The sequence below is a fragment of the Myotis brandtii genome, unplaced genomic scaffold, assembly GCF_000412655.1.
Source record: "Myotis brandtii unplaced genomic scaffold, ASM41265v1 scaffold475, whole genome shotgun sequence".
Lineage (NCBI taxonomy): Eukaryota > Metazoa > Chordata > Mammalia > Chiroptera > Vespertilionidae > Myotis > Myotis brandtii.
Genome location: NW_005368148.1, coordinates 4006970 through 4027443, shown reverse-complemented (window position 1 = coordinate 4027443; position 20474 = coordinate 4006970). Strand labels below are relative to the sequence as shown.

The window sequence follows — 20474 nt, the reverse complement described above, 5'->3', positions numbered from 1 at the left end:
CCCCCCGCCCCCCGAGTGCACAAATTTTTGTACACCGGGCCTCTAGTATATATATAAAAGCCTAAGCAACCATAATGCTGGAACAACCAGAACAACCAGTCGCTATGATGTACACTGACCACCAGGGGGCAGATGCTCAATGCAGGAGCTGCCCTCTGGTGGTCAGTGAACTCCCACAGCCAACCTCCTGTGCCAGCCAACCTTCTGTGGTCCCTCCCCGACTAATATTAATATATACAAATATATGATTATTCTATATATGTAATGGTTTAATGATTATCGGTGCTTCATGTCTAAAGAACCCACAAGCCAGCATGAAGGATCTCCCAACCCACCTGCCGGCCCCGATGGCCCCAATCTGGGCCTGTCGGCCAACCTCCTGTGGTCCCTCCCTCCCCTCCGCCAGCCAGCCCCCATCAGTCCCTCCCCACCACTGTCCCCCATCGGCCTCTCTCCTCCCTGGACGGCTGACCCGATTGCCCCGATAGGGACTGGGCACAGCGGCCCTGATTGGCTCCAATGGCCAGCCAGGCCAAGGAACCTCACTCCTGCACGAATTAGTGGGGTCTCTCGGCCTGTCCTGCCAATAAATGATTGTAATAAATTATATCCTATTATATAAACTGAGAATGCATGACTCAATATTGATATCAATGAAATGAATAAACAAAGAATTAGGGGAGAAGTAAAAGCTCTTATTTACAATATAATTCAAATAAATATAGAAAGATTGATGGCATTATAAAATCATCAATGGATGCTAAAATTAGTGAATAAAGTTTGAAGAGATACAGGATATTTACATATCCGGAAAGTATCTCCTCACAAATATTTATCAATAAATGATTGTAATAAATTATATCCTATTATATAAATTGAGAATGCATGACTCAATATTGGTATCAATGAAATGAATAAAGAATTAGGAGAGAAGTAAAAGCTCTTATTTACAATATAATTTAAATAAATTTAGAAAGATTGATGGCATTATCAAATCATCAATGGATGCTAAAATTAGTGAATATAGTTTGAAGAGATACAGGATATTTACATATCCTGAAAGTATCTCTTCACAAATATTTATTAGGCTGAGGGACCCCACTGGTGCATGATCGGGGCTGAGGAAGGATGCAGGAGATTGGCCAGCTGTGGAGGGACCTTGCAATTACAAAGGGAAGAATGCTAACTCTATAATAGACAAATTTGGCAGACACCATCTTAAGAAAGTGATCAAAGCTAATATCACCAAATAGAACTGAACACTTAACTTATACTACTCAAAAACATTAACTCAAAATGAATTAAAGACTGAAATGTAAGACCTGACACCTAGAAAAAACATAGGGAAAAGCACCTTGACATAGGTCTTGGCAATATTTTTGGGGATATAACTCTAAAGCACAGGCAACATAAGCAAAAATAAGCAATTGCCACTACATCAAACTAAAAAGTTTCTCAAAGCAAATGAAACAATCAACAGAATGAAAAAGCAACCCATGAAAACAGAAGAAAATGTTTACAAACCATGTGTCTGATAAGGGATTAATAACCAAAAAGTATAAGGAATCATACAACTCAATAGCAAAATTCAATTTCAAAATGGGCAAAGGTTCTGAATGAACATTTTGCCAAAGACATACAAATGGCCAATTGGTATAAGAAAAGGATCTTAATATCACTAATCATCAGGAAAATTAAAATCAAAACCACTATGAGATAGCACCTCACACTTGGCTTTTATCAAAAAGAAGGGATAACCAGTGTTAGTGAGTATGTGGAGAAAATGAATCTTTGTACACTATGACTGGGACAGTAAATTGGTACATCCATTAGGGAAAACAATATTGAGGCTGCTCAAAAAAAATTAAAAATGGAACTACCATATGATCCAGCCATCCCACTTCTAGATATATATCCAAGGCAAACGAAATTAGTATTTTGAAAAGGTATGTAGACTCCCATGTTCATTGCAGAACTATTTACAATAGCTCAGATATGGAAACAACTTAAATGTCTGTTGAATAATGAATGGACCTAATATGCAAATTGACCAAACGGTGGAAGGACTGGTGGAACGACTGGTTTCTATGACACACACTGACCACCAGGGGGCAGATGCTCAATGCAGGAGCTGCCCCCAGCCCTCAGGCCCCAGGCCAGCCAAGGTGGGTGGTAGCAGGGGCCCCCTGTACGCCCCGCCGGTTGCCCCGCAGATCGGCCCTGATCACTGGCCAGGCCTACGGACACTACCTGTGCACAAATTTTGTGCACTGGGCCTCTAGTATATATATATAAAAGCCTAAGCAACCGAAACGCTGGAACAACCGGAACGACTGGTCGCTATGATGTGCACTGACCACCAGGGGGCAGACGCTCAATGCAGGAGCTGTCCCCTGGGGGTCAGTGAACTACCACAGCCAACCTCCTGCACCAGCCAACCTTCTGTGGTCCCTCCCCCCACCCCACCTGCCGGCCCCGATGGCCCCAATCTGGGCCTGTAGACCAACCTCCTGTGGTCCCTCCCTCCCCTCTGCCAGCCAGCCCCCATCGGTCCCTCCCTCCCACTGGCCCCCATCGGCCCCTCTCCTCCTTGGCTGGCTGACCCTATTGCCACGATAGGGACTGGGCACGGCGGCCCCGATTGGCTCCCATGGCCAGCCAGGCCAAGGAACCCCACTCCTGCACGAATTAGTGCAACCATGGGGTTTCTCAGCCTGGCCTGTGGGATTGGGCTGAAACCAGCTCTCCAACATCCCCTGAGTGGTCCTGGATTGCGAGAGGGCGCGGGTCAGGCCGAGGGACCCCACTGGTGCATGATCGGGGCTGAGAAAGGATGCAGGAGGTTGGCCAGCTGGGGAGGGACCGCGGGAGGGCTCCAGCGCGTGTCTGGCTCGTCTCACTCAGTCCCAATCAGCTGGACCCCAGCACCAAGCTAACCTACCGGTTGGAGCATCTGCCCCCTGGTGGTCATTGCACATCATAGCGCCTGGTTGACCAGTCAACTGTCTGCCCCCTGCTGACTTCACATTTCAATTAAGCAATAAAAAGTGTGGATTCTGCTTTTTCTCAGGGCTACGGCCAGCCCTCTATTTTCTTAGAGTGTGTAAATAAAGCCTGTGTTTTCATTTTTTATATAATCTTTCTTTACAGCTTAGAGAAATCTGTTTGGAGTGAGAAAAGACCACTTGGTGCCAGCCGTGAGAACCCACAGATGTCCACAGTAAATCTACAAATTTCTGTTTGAAGAGAGAGATAGCACAGAAATGAGGGGAAGAAGCTCAATAAAACCAGGGAAAGACAAAAAAATTTAAGCTAATATTGTCAATATAGGAATAAGCCATTATCATGTGCTTCATATTCTGCTGCAGTGGGACAGACACAACTTCATTTCTGTGGTATTTCTGCCAAAATGTATAACTTGAATCTCATTATGAAGATATATCAGACAAGCCAAATTGAAGAACATTGTATAAAATAGCTGTTCAAAACTCTTCAAAAATGTCAAGGTCAAAAATACCAAAGAAAACCTGAGGAATTTTTTCAGCTTAGAAAGGAGACAAATAGACAACCAAATAAAGTGGATGATACTGGGTTGGGGGAGGGGAGGGTAGAAATGACTTTGGTACAATTGACAAAATTTGAACATGGACTATGGATTAGATACTAATATCAATCAGTGTTAGTTTCCTCATTTTAATAAATGCATGAGTGAAGGGGATCAGGATATTTTCCTTACTCCCTCCAAATATGTCACTTTGGAATAGGGATTATTTTGTGCTGAAGGCATTTGAGTTATTGAAATTCCTTGTCTGCCTAAAAACAGAGCCTCTCAAAAGAACTCAATTGTCATAAATTCCCTGCCCTGAAGCAACTCTAATCTTCTCTTTTTAGGAAAGGAGAAGTCAGCACTAGAACTGGACAAACATTATCATATGCTATCTTATCTGCCATCTATTTTCCCAAGGGCCATTTAGCTTTCCAAAAAGTCATTTGCTTTTCCACAAGTGCTCTTTATCCCTCTCCCTTTTCCCTACTGAGTTAGGTATATAGACCACAAAAATCTAAGCACCCTTTTGAGTTACTCATCTCTGAGTGCTCCCATACGTATGTGGGATACCCCTGCTAATAAACTTCCTATTACTCCCTAAATATTTCTTAATATTGGGGAGGGAAAAATAACTTTTTCTCCTACTCATTTTCGGTTCTATTAGCCTAATGGAAGACTGATGAACAAGAGAAAAATTTTGAACTTGTCTTCCATTAGGCTAATAGAACCGAAAATGAGTAGGAGAAAAAGTTATTTTTCCCTCCCCAATATTAAGAAATATTTAGGGAGTAATAGGCATGATGTCTCAAATTTAATGTCAAAGATATTTGATAGAAAGGAAGTACGTAGTGGCAAAATGTAATTCACAATTGGTAAATCAGGGTAAAGGGTATATGGTAGTTCCTTGTACAATTTTTGAAAACTTTCTGTAAATTTGAAATTATATTAAAATACAATTTATAAGAATATCAGTAGGAGATAAAGGATCAAGGCATTAGAATTCTAACACATTAAATAAATTAAGATAAACATTATTTTTTACATTAGAAAGTTATACTGAAAGATAATCAAATGTTGCATCTTTAAAGGGCAAACACCATGCTCTTGATGGGGCTTATAAGAATTAGATCAGATTGTGAATGTAATATCCGCACCATAGTACCTGTTTTAGAGGAAGACAAGAGAAGCTTTGCTGCTGTTGTTATGAGTGCTGTAATTTTCAAAGGCAGTTATTCTCAGAGCTTCAGTGTCCTAGTTAACATAACAACAATACAACGCCTACCTCACTGTGCTGAGGGTTCATTGAGATACTGTGCATTGAGCAGTCAGCATGCCACCTCACCTCATCAGATGGTAGATCCTGTTATTATTTAACTGATTCCAAGTGCAGTCTCTCTATAGACAGAGGCCTTTTACAACAAACTTTATGAATTCCATTTGCCTCATTTTATTCCTCTGGGGAAAGAACATGAGGGCCTAGTACAGGACCAGGAGAATGAAACTGAGTTCTTTTAAGTTTTCCTTTTATGTCTGATCATTGAGTTCATCCTCTAGCCCTCAAGGAGGTGACCTCAATATGATGAAATTAAACCAAGGAGGATCAATGCTGTCCTTTGAAATCTTTAGGACATTTCCCAAGGCTGGGGCCAGGTTGGCCCTACCTGGCAGAAGTTTGTACTCGTGGTTCATCTAGTGAGAGAACTGACTTATAAATGATCGGCATCATTTCAATCATTCCCTGGAGTCATGAATTTTCATTTAAATTATAACCAATAGGCGAGTGCGTAAGAACTACTCTTTAAAAAGCTGTCATTTTTTTAAGGATGGCCCAGCCTATTTTCTTTTTTGATGTAAATATTTGAAGCCAACAATGAAGGAAGGTGTTTAAAAGGCTTTTGTCACAAGCTTATGGACACCTTTCGGTTGTTTTCAGTATGAATTTCATTGGCCCTCTTTTTGAAGAGATGTTGAGAAATCTTGCTTTCCTTTAAGGCAGGGAGATTTCCTCCTTTTAGAGGCCTATGGAAGCCGCAGGAACAACATCAGCCACTAGAGGGGAGTATTCTGCACCAACTGGGCCACAAAGGCTGACACCTTGAACACCAAGCTCTTCCTTGGGCCCTGAGAGAACAATGTAAATGAACACGAGGCAAGAAAACAAGTTGCCATGAATGGGAGCTGCAGGTGTCTCTCCTGAGCTTAGGAACTGCCACAGGCACTTGATGGCTTGGCACAGCCGTGCCTTGCTTACCCTCAAGGATTTGTGGGGTTAGGGAAAGTTATCTGTGTCTCCAGGTTATTCATTTATTTATATAAAATCAACTTATTCATTCCACAGGTACTTATTGGCACCTACAATGTGGTTAGCATTCTTTTAGGCACTGGGGATAGTCTTAAACAAAATAGATAAAGTTCCTGCTCCCGATGAGTTTATATTCTGGTTGGGGAGAGATAGATAAATAAGCAAATATCTGCATATCAGGCGGTGCTAAGTGCTATAAGAAAATTTAAGCAGACAAGGGGTTAGCCCTCAATCGGTGGCAAGGGATTGCTATATTGACTAGGGTGGTCAGCTGACCAGGGTCTGAAAGAAGGGCCAGTGCAAACTGTCGATATCTGATGAAATAGGGTTCCACAGGGAGAACGGTAAGTTCAAAGGCACTGCGCTGAGAACATGCTGGACATATGCACTATGTTTATTTGGGATAATCGGAGATGGGGTGGTGGTGATGGAGATTATGGGGAAACTAAAGTCATATTTTGGCCTAAACAATGGCCCTGGCTGGTACCAATAACCCGGACTCCCTTTTACACACATATTACAAGGAAATCATTACTGTAAGGAACACTGCCATGCTGGGGTGACATAGGGTAAACCATACCTGTTTTCTTGGGTTGCACTAGGCCTTGAGGAATTCTGTTAACAGAAAGGATATACCCATCTTCTGTTGTGACTTCATACTCCGCACAGGGATAGCCTTTATGTTGGATGATTTCACTCTACAGAAAAAGCACAATTTCTTTTGAGTTCGGTTCTGTAAGGCCATATTCTCAATTACCCCAGAGTAAAAAGTTGATTTCTTGATGCTGGAAGGCATAAACATAAAACTCCTTTACTTTAGCTAATCATGTTATCTCAGAAATATTGGCCAGTGCTCTGCAGTTCTTTCTGGACCAGAACACTGATTCTAAAACCTGGGTGTGCATCAGAATCGTCTGGGGCACTTAAACTTGCAGGTTCCCGGGCTGGCTTTGGGTTAGGGATCAGATAATTCTAATGCAATCAGTGAGGCACTTGTCTTATGAGAACACCTGGGCTATGCATTTCCTCAGTTTCTTTTCATCTTTAAAACCACAGACTGGGGAAAAAAATGGTTTTAACCTGAAATCTGAAAGATAAATAGGAGATAAGGGTGGGAGTGATGTTTAATTACTATAGTTGCCAATGCTCATTTAGTATCTACTATATGCCAGGTAATTCAGTTAGTATTATACATACGTGATCTTTTTACATTTCTTGCAATAATTCCATGGAGTATAAATCATTGGTATACCTAATTTACAAGTGAATAAACTGAAAAATAGGGATAGGTTAAATAAACTTCTTAAAATCATATAGCAAGTTTGTGTTTTAGTGTTAGGGCCAGGATTAAAACTCAAGCAATGGGACTGTAGGATCTTTCTCTTAACTATGATGCCTGTTTGCCTTATATACTACAGTGGACATTTGGTACCTGACTTTCTCCTTTTTTATTCCTTTTAAAGCAGCAGCTCTTGGAAATAATTCCCTACTTCTCTAGATGATGGCAATGGGCAAGAGCAGTGAGAATACTTTAGATCTCTGCAGCTTCCTATTTAGAAAAACTTTCCTAAATTGCCTAGGTCAGGCAATGTTTTCTTTTTTGATTTCACTATTCATGTAATTAGTAATGTGTCTCCCTTCCCTACTTGGATTGTAAGCTTCATGAAGTAAAGGCTTTGATATTCTTAGATTTCTCTGTAACCTCAGTGCATAGCACAGTATCAAGGGCCTAATAGGTGTTCAGTTAACACTAAGAAAATACATAAATAAAGTCAATTTTATATCAAAATATAAGATAGATTATAGCCATATAAATCAGTATAGAGTCAAACCTATTCAGACTCTGAACCGCATTCATCTATCTCATTTACTTTATACCGGCAATCATTTGAATTTCCTATTTTACTTTGCCTCTCTATGCATAACTGCTCAATGTCAGAAATTTAGTCTTAGGGCTCCTGCAGCTCCAACAGTATGCAGGTGCTGTGCACACACAGTGGGTGAGGCTCAGGGAGATCACCTTGCCTATAGCTAAAGGGATTACTTCCACCCAGTAACCCAGAGGAATGGCTTCTAAGGACCCACGCCAATTTGCTAACTCTCTGGACAAACCACCAAAAGACAGCCAATCTTTGGAATGATCAAAAGAAACCTGATATTTGGCATCATGTAGATTCAAAAGATTTCTAGGACCTGTCAGAGTTATAGAATCCATTCAAAGGAGGCTTCTGTAAAAAGGGTCTTAAATCTGTATTTAAACATGTTAAATCTATGAGAAATGTATGGATTGTGAATACTACACGCAATCATCTCACTCACCGGGAGGTAGCTTCTACTGCTCACCCAGGAGGGTTTACTGCATGCTGGTTACAATTATGTGTTTGGGAAGGCCTGCTTATAAATTATAGCTCTACCATCTACTGATAATGTGGCCTAATTTAAGTTGTTTAACTTCCTCAATCTCAGTTCCTTGATTTGAAAAATAGGGATGTTCATATCTATTGGAAGGGCAGTGAAGATTAAGTGAAATTAGCATTTCTGCAGGTTTTATTACAATATCTTCTATGGGATAAGTTATCATATGGCAGACTTTGTTAAAGCTCAACTAAGAATTTGAAAGTAGGCAAAAAAAATCATTTGGGATATCACATCATTTATGAATTTTACTCACAGGAGGCCTTCTCTAGCAATCATTAGGGTTCGTTTATTTATTGTCTGTCAACAGGATAACAATGGAGTTATTTCCGGACCAGAACACTGATTCCAAAACCTGGGTGTACAGGTTTTGAAGGGTGAAGGGTGCCACCAGAAGTGGGTGCCCTAATAGTAAGAAGTGAGGGATAATACTTTTATAATACAGTATTACAGTTGCCAATGCTCATTTAGTACTAATGAAAGTAGAAAAAGAATTTAAAACACAGACAAAATGAAAATAATGGAGGGTCTGAGCTTGGCCTAAGATACTGCAACGATTTCTCTGCTCATAGAATGAATCTAAGAATTCAAGGGAAAGTCAAATTGTGTTTCAAGACCAAAAGGACTAAGTCATACACCCAAGTTTATTGAATTTGTTTGATGAGAACCCAGTCTACTCACACCCAGTTTAGCAGTTTAGTACTTTACAGTACAATATGCTAATTTATGATTCCTCTGTTAGCAAAAATCACCACCATATATAAATATAGCGCATAATGCAGATAATACACAGATGTGAACATTAACATGTAAGGCACTCCATCCCCCCTAAAACATAATGGAAAATTCAAACTTACAATGTTCATGAACGCTTCGGGGTCCACATCTTTAGTCGGCATACGTACTGAATTCACATTTCTTTGGAACACATACACCACCAGCATCAGAAGCCACATCTCAGTTCTGTGTGAAACAACCATTCTCTTGACAAGATTTTTGACATGGTCCAACATCTGCCTTTACGCTTTCCTGGCAATAAACAACTAATTCTAAAGTCAGAAGGATCTGTAGGTTTAAAAACACATATTTTCCAGCTGTAATTCCTTCCCAAAATTCTGGAGCAAATTAAATAAGCTCAGTTGATAGGAATGAAAGAACACAAAACTGGAATGGAAACATTGTCTAGGATGTCCCAATACCATCTGGCTCCTCCCACTCCCTCACACTATTTGCAGTCACCAATCCCTTAATTTGAAGGCGTGTAGAACTTTCTTTGACGCAACCTGGAGTTATGTGCATAGGATACAGCCCATAACATCCCTGTTCTTCACCGTCAGGTAATAAGGACCATAGGGAGCATCTTTTTCTTTTTTCTTAGTTTTTCTTCCTTCGATAGGTAGAAAGATACAGTCTACAGAAAATAGTATAAGTTCCTATAGTCACATTCTAAGGCTTTAATAATTACTATCCTTTGATTGAAGATCACTGTAGTAATAAATATTTTTATTTAATATGTCAAAAAAATTTAGGACATTTTTTATTTTTAGTGATGGGTGAGAACATTGATTGGAAGAAAATGAATCTTACATGTTAAGGCCGTTTCTATCTAGCTCAACTAAATAGACATGTACAACATTTTTATTTTAAGTTGTAATCACTAGTTAATTGCTGAGAGATTAATTCAAAACTCTCAGCAATAACTAAAATGAATCGCAACCTAGTCATTTTCACTGTGTGGCAATGTGATCAATTCCTTAGACTACTAATATTTAAGCAGGCCAGGAGAATAGAATTTTGTCATTTTAAGTAAAGAATGTGTTAAAATTTAAGAACTATCATTTAAAGTAAAATATTTCTTTACTTTTACAGCAACTCTTTGGGACTGAGCTAACAGCAGTCACACTAATTTGTAGACTTTTAGAATGTGGTTGGCAAAGGAGCCAAAGCTGGAACAGGAATGATGAGTCCATGAGAAAGTATCTGCCCACAGTCTCAGCCTCACCCACTTTGGGCTGGCAGAACCTGTATGAGGTAAGCTGCAGCTCTCATCTAGAATAATTTCAACATTGCCACCTTGTTGATCTGATGCATGCTAAGGAGGAGTGAGTTGACCTAATTAGAGGAGCAGAGGGAGCATTTGTCTAACACTCAAGAGACACATGTCCTGGTACCCATTGAGCACACTCTGAAGTTCTGTATCCAACATGCAATTGTAGAAAAGAGCTTTGGTGCCTACTGTTGACATTTTAGGATTTTAAAATGTTATATAGCCAGGAGGAAAGAAAATCTCATTCGGCTCTTTCATTTCTTAGAAATGTGAAGACATATTAAATGACTTGCCCAACATTACCTTACTAGGTAGTGGCAAGGCCAGAAATAAAATTCAGGCATTTTAATAAACTGTTTATTATTATTCCACACGGGAAAAAAATAATGTGTCAATATCCTCTGCCCTGTGCAAGAACAAAACCCCACATACTATCAAAAGCAATTGCATAAATCTCTGTGAATTATCTCTTTAAAAGTTTTCTCCTGGATTTAAAATTTAAAATAATTTTTGACATCAAAATTAAAACTAAACTACAGAACAACCATCATTCAGAACCACCTGAAATCTAGCTGAATGAAAATCCTATAACTAGGGATTTAAAGATGAAGGCACATTGAGACTAGTAGGAGGGATAGAGACAAGGAATGGGCTGATTCTATACCCACATATGGCAGATAAAAATTAGGAGGGATATCTCACCTGTAGAGGTCCCCCCTGAGGAGTGAGGGATCCCTGCCCCACACTAGACCTCTTCAGCCCAGGATTCCAGGGCCAGGAAGAGAAGTCCCCACAGCTTCTGGCTGTAAAACCCAGCTGGGACTGAGACTGAGGGAGACAGAGGGCTGCTGGAGTCCCAGGCAGTTCCTATTAAAGGACCAGGGCACAGAGTTACTCAGACTCACTCTCTCTGAGCTCCACTGCTGGGGCAGAGGCTTGAAAGGAACATATGGGGAGCAACTGAATTGTCTGGGATCAGGGTGAGGCTGGGGTCAGCTTCCTGCCAGAAAAAAGTGCTGGCAGAGGCCATTGTTCCTTTTCTGAGACACCCTCCCTCCACCTCCCCACAGAGCCAACAGGTGAGTACCACACTGAGGTTCCATCAATCTGGTTTACACTGTTTGCCCAGCCCTGGTGATTCCCTGAGTCCTTTCCTCACCCAACTTGTAGGCTCAAGCAAACTGTTTGCAATGGCTTTTCCATATGAATGTTCTCTCTTGCCTCATGCTTTGGACTTTCCTAAAATCTCTCAAACAAGCAGCATCTGGCCTCTGTGTACCCTCCTACCTCTTGCAAAGTGAACCCAGGCCAGACATTAGCAGCAGTTCACCTTGATTTGCCTTTCCTGGGAACCTCCAAGCCCAGCAAAAGTAGCAGCCATCTGCATATCACTCTGTAGCTTGTGCCAGATGGCCCCAGACAGAGCAGAGGCAGGGGCTGACCTTACACCTCCCAGAAGGCTCCAGAGCCAGTCCACCCAGTGGACAGCTTCAGATGACACCAGATTATAACCCTACCACCTCCATGAGTGACACACTTAAGGGGCAGACTCAGCAAGCACCAAAGCCCCACTGAAGTAAATCCTGATCTGTACAGTTAGCTCCTGCACAATAGCTCCTCTGCTGTAGTTGCAGCAGGTCCTCACAGTTGATTGGCCTGGAAGTCAATCTCTCTCAGTGCTGCAAAAATCAATCAAGACTCAACTACAACAGGACAATGCATACAGTCCAAGAGGGGTGAACCTGGAGTGCTGTGCTTGGGTGAGTGGGAAGGCTGTGCCACTGGACCCTACAGGACATCTACTACCCTAGGCCACTCTACCACGTCCGAGAGATGTATCAGCTCTACCTAATACACAGAAACAAACATAAGGAAGCAGCCAAAATGCAGAGACAAAGAAAAAGATCCTAAATGAAAGAACAGGAGAAATCTCTAGAAAAAGAACTAAATGAAATGAAGGCAAATAAACTGCCAGATACAGAATTCAAAACAATGGTTATAAGGATGTTTAAGCAACTTAGTGAGGACTTCAAGGAACTTAGTAGGAACTTCAACAGCATGAAAAAGGACAGAAACCATAAAAAAGAACCAGTCAGAATTGAGGGATACACCAACTGAAATGAAGACTAATTAATTTACAGGGAATCGACAGTATAGTAGATGAAGCTGAAAATCAAATCAGCAATTGGGAATATAAGCAAGCAAAAACACCCATTAGAACAGAAAAAAGTAAAATGATTCCCCCCAAAAATGAAGATAGTATAGGAAGCCTCTGGGACAACTTCAAGTGTTTCAACATTTGCAGCATGGAGGTGCTGGCTGAAAGGAGAAGAAAGAAAGCAAAAACATATTTGAAATTGCCGAAACCGGTTTGGCTCAGTGGATAGAGCGTTGGCCTGCAGACTCAAGGGTCCCGGGTTCGATTCCGAACATATTTGAAAAAATAATGACAGAAAACTTTCCTAATGTGGTGAAGGAAATAGACACACAAATCCAGGAGGTTCAGAGAGTCCCAAACAAGATGAACCCAAACAGGCCCACACCAGGACTCATCATAATTAAAGTCCCAAAGGTTAAAAACAAAGAGAGAATCTTAAAAGCAGAAGGAGAAAAGCAGTTACCTACAAGGGAGTTCCCATCAGACTGTCAGCTGATTTCTCAACAGAAACTTTGCAGGCCAGAAGGGAGTGGCAAGAAAATTTCTAAGTGATGAAAAGCAAGAACCAACAACCAAAGGTGTCATTTAGAATCAAAGGACAGATGAAGAGTTTCCCAGACACAAAAAGAAAAGCTAAAGGAGTTACCTGAAACAGTATTACATGAAATGTAATACCACTGAACCACTATTACATGAAATGTTAAAGAATTTCTTTAAGAAGAAGAAGAAAAAAGATGAAAAATATGAGCAATAAAATGGCAATAAATACAAATCTATCAATAATTGAAACTAAAAAACAAAATAAATGAGCAAGTAGAACAAAATAGACTTAGATAGAAAGAACAGTTGTACAGTTGCCAGATGGAATTGGGGAGATGGGTGAAAAAGCTAATTTTTCTTCAGAGATTTTTCTTTCTTTCTTTCTTTTTTTAAATAATCCTCACCCAAGGATATTTTTCCATTGATTTTTAGAGAGAGTGGAAGAGAGAGGGAAAGACAGAGAGAAATATTGATGTGAGAGAAACACATTGATTGGCTGCCTCCTGCACATGCCTTGACCAGGGCCTGGGCCAGGGAGGAGCTTGCAGCCAAGGTACATGCCCTTGACTGGAATTGAACCTGGGACCCTTCGGTCTTCAGGCCAATGCTCTATCCACTGAGCCAAACCGGCTAGGGCTCTTCAGAGATTTCTATCAAGGATCTCTGTGACCTTTTAAAATGTTTTATTGTTGTTGTTATGGTTATCATCTCCAAAAGGAGGATCAAAAATACTCCAACATCTTGAAACTAACAAAATGGGTCTTGCCTAATGTGTATTATAAAAAATTAATAATATATAAAAATTACATAACAGCAATAGGCCAAATAGGAGAGAAGTTGAGAAAACTTCTAAAAAAATGAACAGAAAATCAGCCTTACCTATAAATGCACTGTGAGTAAAAACTATAATAATTGCAACAGTTAAAACCAACAAAATAGGACAGAACAAATACACAAACAACCAGTAACACAAGAGAGAAAAAAGAAAGTAAAACAAAAAACACTGAAACTGGGAGAGAATTCCTATTTTCTCTTTCAGTTGCCAGTTAAATGGGCTCTCAAGTTAGTGCTGCTTTTCCCCAATGTTGAACTGAATTTTATTAAAACAATTCTTTCAGGTTTTATAAACAGAAGCTTTGAGCCCAGTAGGAGCTGTACCAAGAACTCGTTTTGAAAGTCCAACTCAATGCTCTTGTCAGATTCACTCTACGATGAAATGACCAGATGCTCAAACTTGTGCCCTAGTTCTCTCAACAGGAGTTTTCTCACAGGACACTCCAGGCTGCAGGCAAATGGACTATGGTTTATCTACCCTCCCAATTTCTCAGAATTGAGAAATGTGATTCTCACTTTGATCCCATCAATTTCTCTCAGCTACTTTGATCAACATGTGATGGTTCTTCTTTAAAGAAAAATATGTTATTTTATTTTAGAGTAAAGTTATTAAAATCTAAAATAAGTTTAGTCAAACTTAAAATTTTAGAAGTTTAGGGAAATATTTTAAACATGATTACAAAACAAGATAACAGAATGTACCTATGTTTATGCTTAGGCAAGAGGGAAAATACAATAACAATTGAACAATATTGAGATTGCTGGGATTATAGAAGTCATAATTTTTTTAGGTGAGTTAATTTCTAAAACATAAATATTCATATCCTAAACTTGCCATGGAAATTCTAGAAAATTCAAGAATATACCATACTATTTCATTGACTTCAGATGTTTCTAAATATTTATCCATTATAGTATAAACACTGCCAATATGGAAATGGTTAAAGCAAACAAAACAGAACAAAACAAACATTTAAAAACAAACAAACAGTAACACGAGTTAAAAAATAAAAGTAAAGAAAAAACCCCCTGAAACTTAGAGAGAATTCAATTTGGTTATCCAATTTGTTGAAATATAATTGTCCATAGTAGTTTCTTATATTTCGACAGTATCAGTTGTAATGTTTCCTATTTAATTTCTGATTTTATTTGAGCCATCTTTCTTTTTTCCTTAGTCTAGCTAAAGTTTCATTAATTTTGTATATATTTTCAAAAAATGAGTTCTGTCCTGGCTCAGTTGGTTGGCGTTTGGTTCTGTGCACCAATAGGTTCAATAGTTTGTTAGTTTGTGGCTTGATTCCTAGGGCACACACCTAGGTTGTGAGTTCAATCCCCAGTGGAGGCAACAGATCAATGTTTTTCTTTCACATCAATGTCTCTCTCTCTCTCTTTCTCTCTCTGTCTCTTCCTCTCTCTCTGAAATCAATAAACAGCCCGTTGTGGTGGCTCAGTGGTTGAGTGTTGACCTATGAACCAGGAGGTCATGGTTCCATTTCCGGTCAGGGCACATGCCTGAGTTGCGGGCTTGATCCCCAGGGTGGGACGTGCAGGAGGCAGCCAATCAGTGATTCTCTCTCATCATTGATGTTTCTATCTCTCTCTGCCTCTCCTTCCTCTCTGAAATAAATAAAAAATATTTTTTTAAAAATGAGTTCTTAGTTTCATTGATCTTTTCCATTCAATTCATCATAAAGAAGTGTTAAAATGTTATGGATTTAAGGCTCTTGAAATGTTCATATTTGGTTTGGGGGCTTTCTGATTTGTTTAGATAGATTTCTTTACCCCAGGTTATAAAAATATATCCTTTATTTTCTTAAATTTTCCATTTAGAACTCTGGGCCATTTAAAATTTATTTTTTGGTATGGGTAGATATTGAATCTGGGTTATTTTTTCTAAGCGTTATTTAATTTTGCCAGTATCACTTATTATATAGTCTTTTCTGACTCCACTGCTATGAATGCTATCTTTCCTCTTGCATCTTATGTTACAAAATCCTGAAGCCCATGAGAGCTTACATGATTTTCCTCGAGCATGCTTCTCAACTGCGAGTGACAGTCTCCCAGGGAACTTCTGGCATTTTTGGTTGTCACCACTAAGGAGTGCTACTGAACTCTAGTGGCAGAAGCCAGGGATGCTGCTAAACATCCTACATACAATACATAGTTACAGACTCCCCCCAAAAGAGTTTACTGACCCAAAATGTCAATAATGCTGAAGTTGAGAAATCTTGGCCTAGAATCATCACAGTATATGAATATATGTCTGAAAAACAAATGCTCCTTAGAAAAGGTATATGAACCACATTTGTTTTTTTTTAAAGTCAGTATTTAAAATCATTGAGTTTTTGTTAACTGTTGATAAATCCTTCAAAAGTTGTTTTGCATATGAGCTTGTCATCATTGATTTAGTAGCTGTCTGTTTTCCAGGTGAGAAAAATGTGACTCATTGGCATTTCTATGAGATGCTCCCAGTTCTCCACAAATGCAATATTTTATTCTCATCAGCTATAGAACACATTCATCCTCTGGACAATAAATGCATATCCTGATTGTGTTTTTTTCTTTTCAAAGCACTGACTTTAATAAGACCAGGGAGTGATGAGGTTTTCCACCTTGACTTTACCTCTCCTGTTTTTTCCACCTTGACTTTACCTCTCAGTCTGTTTTTAAGAAAAACAGACCGAGAATCATCTGATGGATGATGCTGATTTCAGTTCACACCCTGAACATCTGAGGCAGAGTCTCCAGGTTTAGGGCCCAGGACTTCGTATTTTTATCAGGTGAACCACATGGTTCTAAGGAAGAGCGGGATTTGGGGGCTGCTGTGTGCTGCACTCAGATACCCTGCCTGCAGGGAGAGAAGCTCTAATCCCTGTGAGGCAAATTGCTCCATCTCCTTCCTCAGAGAGGAATTTGGTCCCAGATAGTGAAATAAAACTTTATTTTAGGGTTAAAGTTTTCCCTGTATCCACCAGCATAAAAAATGTAGTAAGATGATGATTTATAATAACTACAACCTCTATGAGGCTTTAAAATTGTATAAGGAGAAACTAGGGATTGAAGAGACAAACATTCAGGTTACTCATTCTAATTGCTAATGATGGTTTATGTTAGCTCAGTTTTCTTTCATCTCAAAGTGGACCTAAACATGCACTTTGTTTTATTAAGTTTCATAAAAATGGGCTACATTTAACAACAAATACAGCAAAGCCTAGAGAATAAGATCACATGGATTTGGTCTGAATGATGCCAAGTGGAAAATGCCATGAATCATCTAATGCTACTCATGGAGGCATTTTGCAAATACTCTGATAAGTAGAACGTTCCATGGTTTATTGAGGAGTTTAGCATCCAGGCCTCTCAATCCAGAGATAACAGAGGCACGAGAACAGCAGTAAAGGGCCTGAACTTCCATAATTGCTTCAATGGCAGCAAAATAATTTTCTTAAGTACCCTTAATAGTTAGAAAACAAAATGGTTATTTTGGAGTCTTTCTATCTTGGCATTCCCAGTGTTTCAGCTTTCCATAGTTCCATTATAGTTATCATCAAAATAGTTTCCCAAAGGATGTGCCAAAAAAGAAAGAAAATTTGAAGTGAATTGACAAAATAAAATATTTGCAAATCATGAAGGAAGATATTTGTGATGAAAGAATTAGCCTCCCCCCCCCAAAAAAAAAATCAAAGAGCTGGTTAGACATAGTTCCTAATAGAGTGTGTTTTGGTAAAAGAACAGGAGGAGCAGAAATCAGAGCATCTGTCTCTGAGGCCCCTCCTGACCCTAGGGAATTAGTGACATTTGTATGCAGTCTGTCCTCTGGTTGATGTGAAACATGGCAGGAAATGGGATGGTGGCTAAAGGAAGGGTTTGTTTCCATGTGCACATTACCCCAAAATGGAAGATTAGGACAGCAAAGTTGCCTCTGTCTCCAAATAGCCCTGGATTGAGTATTAACTCTCAACTCCTTCCGAAGCCTAACTGGTTCATGGTTTCTGGAGCAAGGGGTCTGGGCTAGTGATTGAAGGCTTAGGGCAATTTGAGAAATAGCATTAGGAAAAGAAGGGTCTTAGCATTTTTTCAACCTGTTGTAAACCAGCAGAATAAGAAATATAAATATTGAACATAAAATGATCTAAGATTTGTGAATGAATTTATGCAGATAAATAAACCTGATAGCAATCAGAGGTAGGATAAATTTATCCAGGAAGGTAGATAAGTAATTTAGGAGCTACTTAAGTCAGTTCCTTTGTTCCCAAACATCTTTCTTCCCCTAATTATGAAAATATTTTTTCTTTGTTTTGTCATAAGGCCTGAAGCTTCAGTAATAAAAAATAACAACTTGGTTAATAAGGTAGGCAAATGACATTGAAAGACAACTGGAGTAAGAGTGAGGGCCTGGGGTCCTTTGGTAGCAACTTGTATGACTGTAGGGTGGTCACTTTCCCCATCTAGGCTTTGGAATCTATCAAATTCAGTTGGAACTAGATGGATAGTTTCCAAACAGTGTTTTGTGGAAGCCTGGTTTCTTCAGAAGGACTTCAAGGCATCTGCCAATGTATGGATTAAATTTTGTTTTCAAATGAAATTTTACCTATTTAACTAACTTTGTTTCACACGTAATCTCAAATGTATAATGTTATACATCAAATTTCACAACATCAGTGACTATATCCATTAACTTGTGCTAGAACCTTAGAGTAAAACTTCCTTTGCTATCTTGTATAATTGAACAGAACTGAAATTGTTCAAAACCAATTATGACTTCAACTGCTTTTCTGTGCAGATTTTATCATATCCTAGAGCCAAAAATATATAGAGAGAGCACTAGTGTGTAAGCCAAGACATACAAACAGAGTACTGTGGCTTATAATCATTTCTAAGTCTTGGGATCACTAAAGTAACTTTATAATGGGTGAAGGTTATAAATTTGGATGTTATATGATACATACATGCTAGCCATCTACTACTGATTTATCTTATCTTTTTGTAGCCTTGTGTAATTTATTTTGGCAAATATTTTTTTGCTTCTAAAAAATGTTTTTAAATCACTAGGCAAGATGGTTTCTATAATCTCTCTTTCCTCTGACATTACATCTGGGTCCCTTAAAAAAATTAGAAAATATCTACTTATACTGTTACCCTTTAAGATTTTGAAAATTTCGATGAACATGGTATTGAAATGGCTGGGGTTTACTTTAGCCCTGGAGCACTTAAGGGGAAAGTAAGGCTTGGGTGGATTCAATTTAGGGTTTAGAGTCAGAGAGCAGCATAAAACACCAAAAATCCTTATGAAGGGAGAGGGGAGTTAAACCATGGGAGGGGTCACCAAAGACATGAAAGGGGCGAGACTGGAATTTCCCTGGCTAGTAGGGTGCAGAAGTGCATGATTTTTCAACTCTGTTTTGGGAAGTGATCAAATTTATTGGAGGATAGCATATTGAGGCTAACAAAGACCTGGCAGGTAAGCTGATTTTACAGATAAAACAGACAAAATACTAATTCAAAAAGACCTATGCACCCCTACGTTCATTATAGCATTATTTGTAATGGCCAAGATACGGAAGCAACCTAAGTGTCCATTGATTGATGAGTGGATAAAAAGCTGTGGTATGTATACAATGGAATATTACTTAGCCATAAAAAATGAAATCTTGCCATTTACAACATGCATGAACCTACAGGGTATTATGCTGAGTGAAATAAGTCAGACAGAGAAAGACAAACAACATATGATTTCACTTACATGTGAATCTAAAAAAGAAAATAAATGAACAAACAAAAGAGAAATAAACTGTAAGTACAAAGAATAATTTTATGGTTGTTAGATGGGAGGGGTTTGGGGATGGGTGAAAAAGGGGAAGGATTGAGAATCACAAATTGGTAGTCACAGAATAGTCATGGGGATATAAAGTACAGCATAGGGAATACAGTCAATAATCCTATATAATAAAGAGCTAATATGCTAATTAGACCAAACAACAGAACGACCATCCAGATGACCTTCCGGACGAAGCCGGGGCTGCGAGGGCCAAGCCCCTTGCACGAATTTCATGCATCAGGCCTCTAGTATTCTAATAACTATGTATGGTGTCAGATGGGCACTATACTTATCTGGGTGATCATTTCATAAGTTATATAAATGTCTAATGACTATGTTGTACACCTGAAACTAATATAAACTGGTCTGTCAATGGTAATAAAAATAAAAACAGACCTAGAAGAAAGAAACAACTTGCCCAAATGTTTAAGATCAGTTTCAGCATGATGGGGGCTAAGGCAAACAGGGGCAGTGTGGAATGGAAAGAAAATGTAGACTCAAGAGGGAGGCCTTTCTATCACCTCATTGGTATTCAGGGGACATCTTAGCAATAACCACTGTCCCCCTCTAAAAGAATTAAATTGCAAGTGTCTCTGTATTCAGAATTTGATTCCCCTTCCTATGCATTCTTGTTTTTGGGATTCTCTTTATTTCCAGAACATAGCAGCAGGTACCTACCTAGTGCTGTCATTAATATTGACATATGACATACTAGAGGCCCAGTGCACAAAATTTGTGCATGGAGGAGGGGGGGTCCCTCAGCCCAGCCTGCACCCTCTCCAATCCGGGACCCCTTGGGGGATGTCTGACTGG

The 20474-nt window shown here is 39.4% G+C and overlaps 1 protein-coding gene and 1 long non-coding RNA gene across 2 annotated transcripts in view; one reads left to right on the top strand and one right to left on the bottom strand.

The window, feature by feature from the left end:
• LIPM (lipase, family member M) overlaps positions 1-9427 on the bottom strand; it is a 24994-nt gene extending 15567 nt beyond the window's left edge. Inside the window, exons 1-2 of the mRNA XM_005875940.2 lie at positions 9122-9427; positions 6430-6547 (exon numbers count right to left, since the gene is read on the bottom strand). Of these exons, the coding sequence (XP_005876002.2) occupies positions 6430-6547; positions 9122-9277 (274 nt within the window). The 5' untranslated portion in view covers positions 9278-9427. The remainder of the gene's footprint in view (positions 1-6429; positions 6548-9121) is intronic.
• A 2934-nt stretch (positions 9428-12361) lies between these two features.
• The window catches only part of LOC106727760, a 17439-nt gene continuing 9326 nt past the window's right edge, over positions 12362-20474 (top strand). Inside the window, exon 1 of the long non-coding RNA XR_001364003.1 lies at positions 12362-12462. This is a non-coding gene — a long non-coding RNA (uncharacterized LOC106727760). The remainder of the gene's footprint in view (positions 12463-20474) is intronic.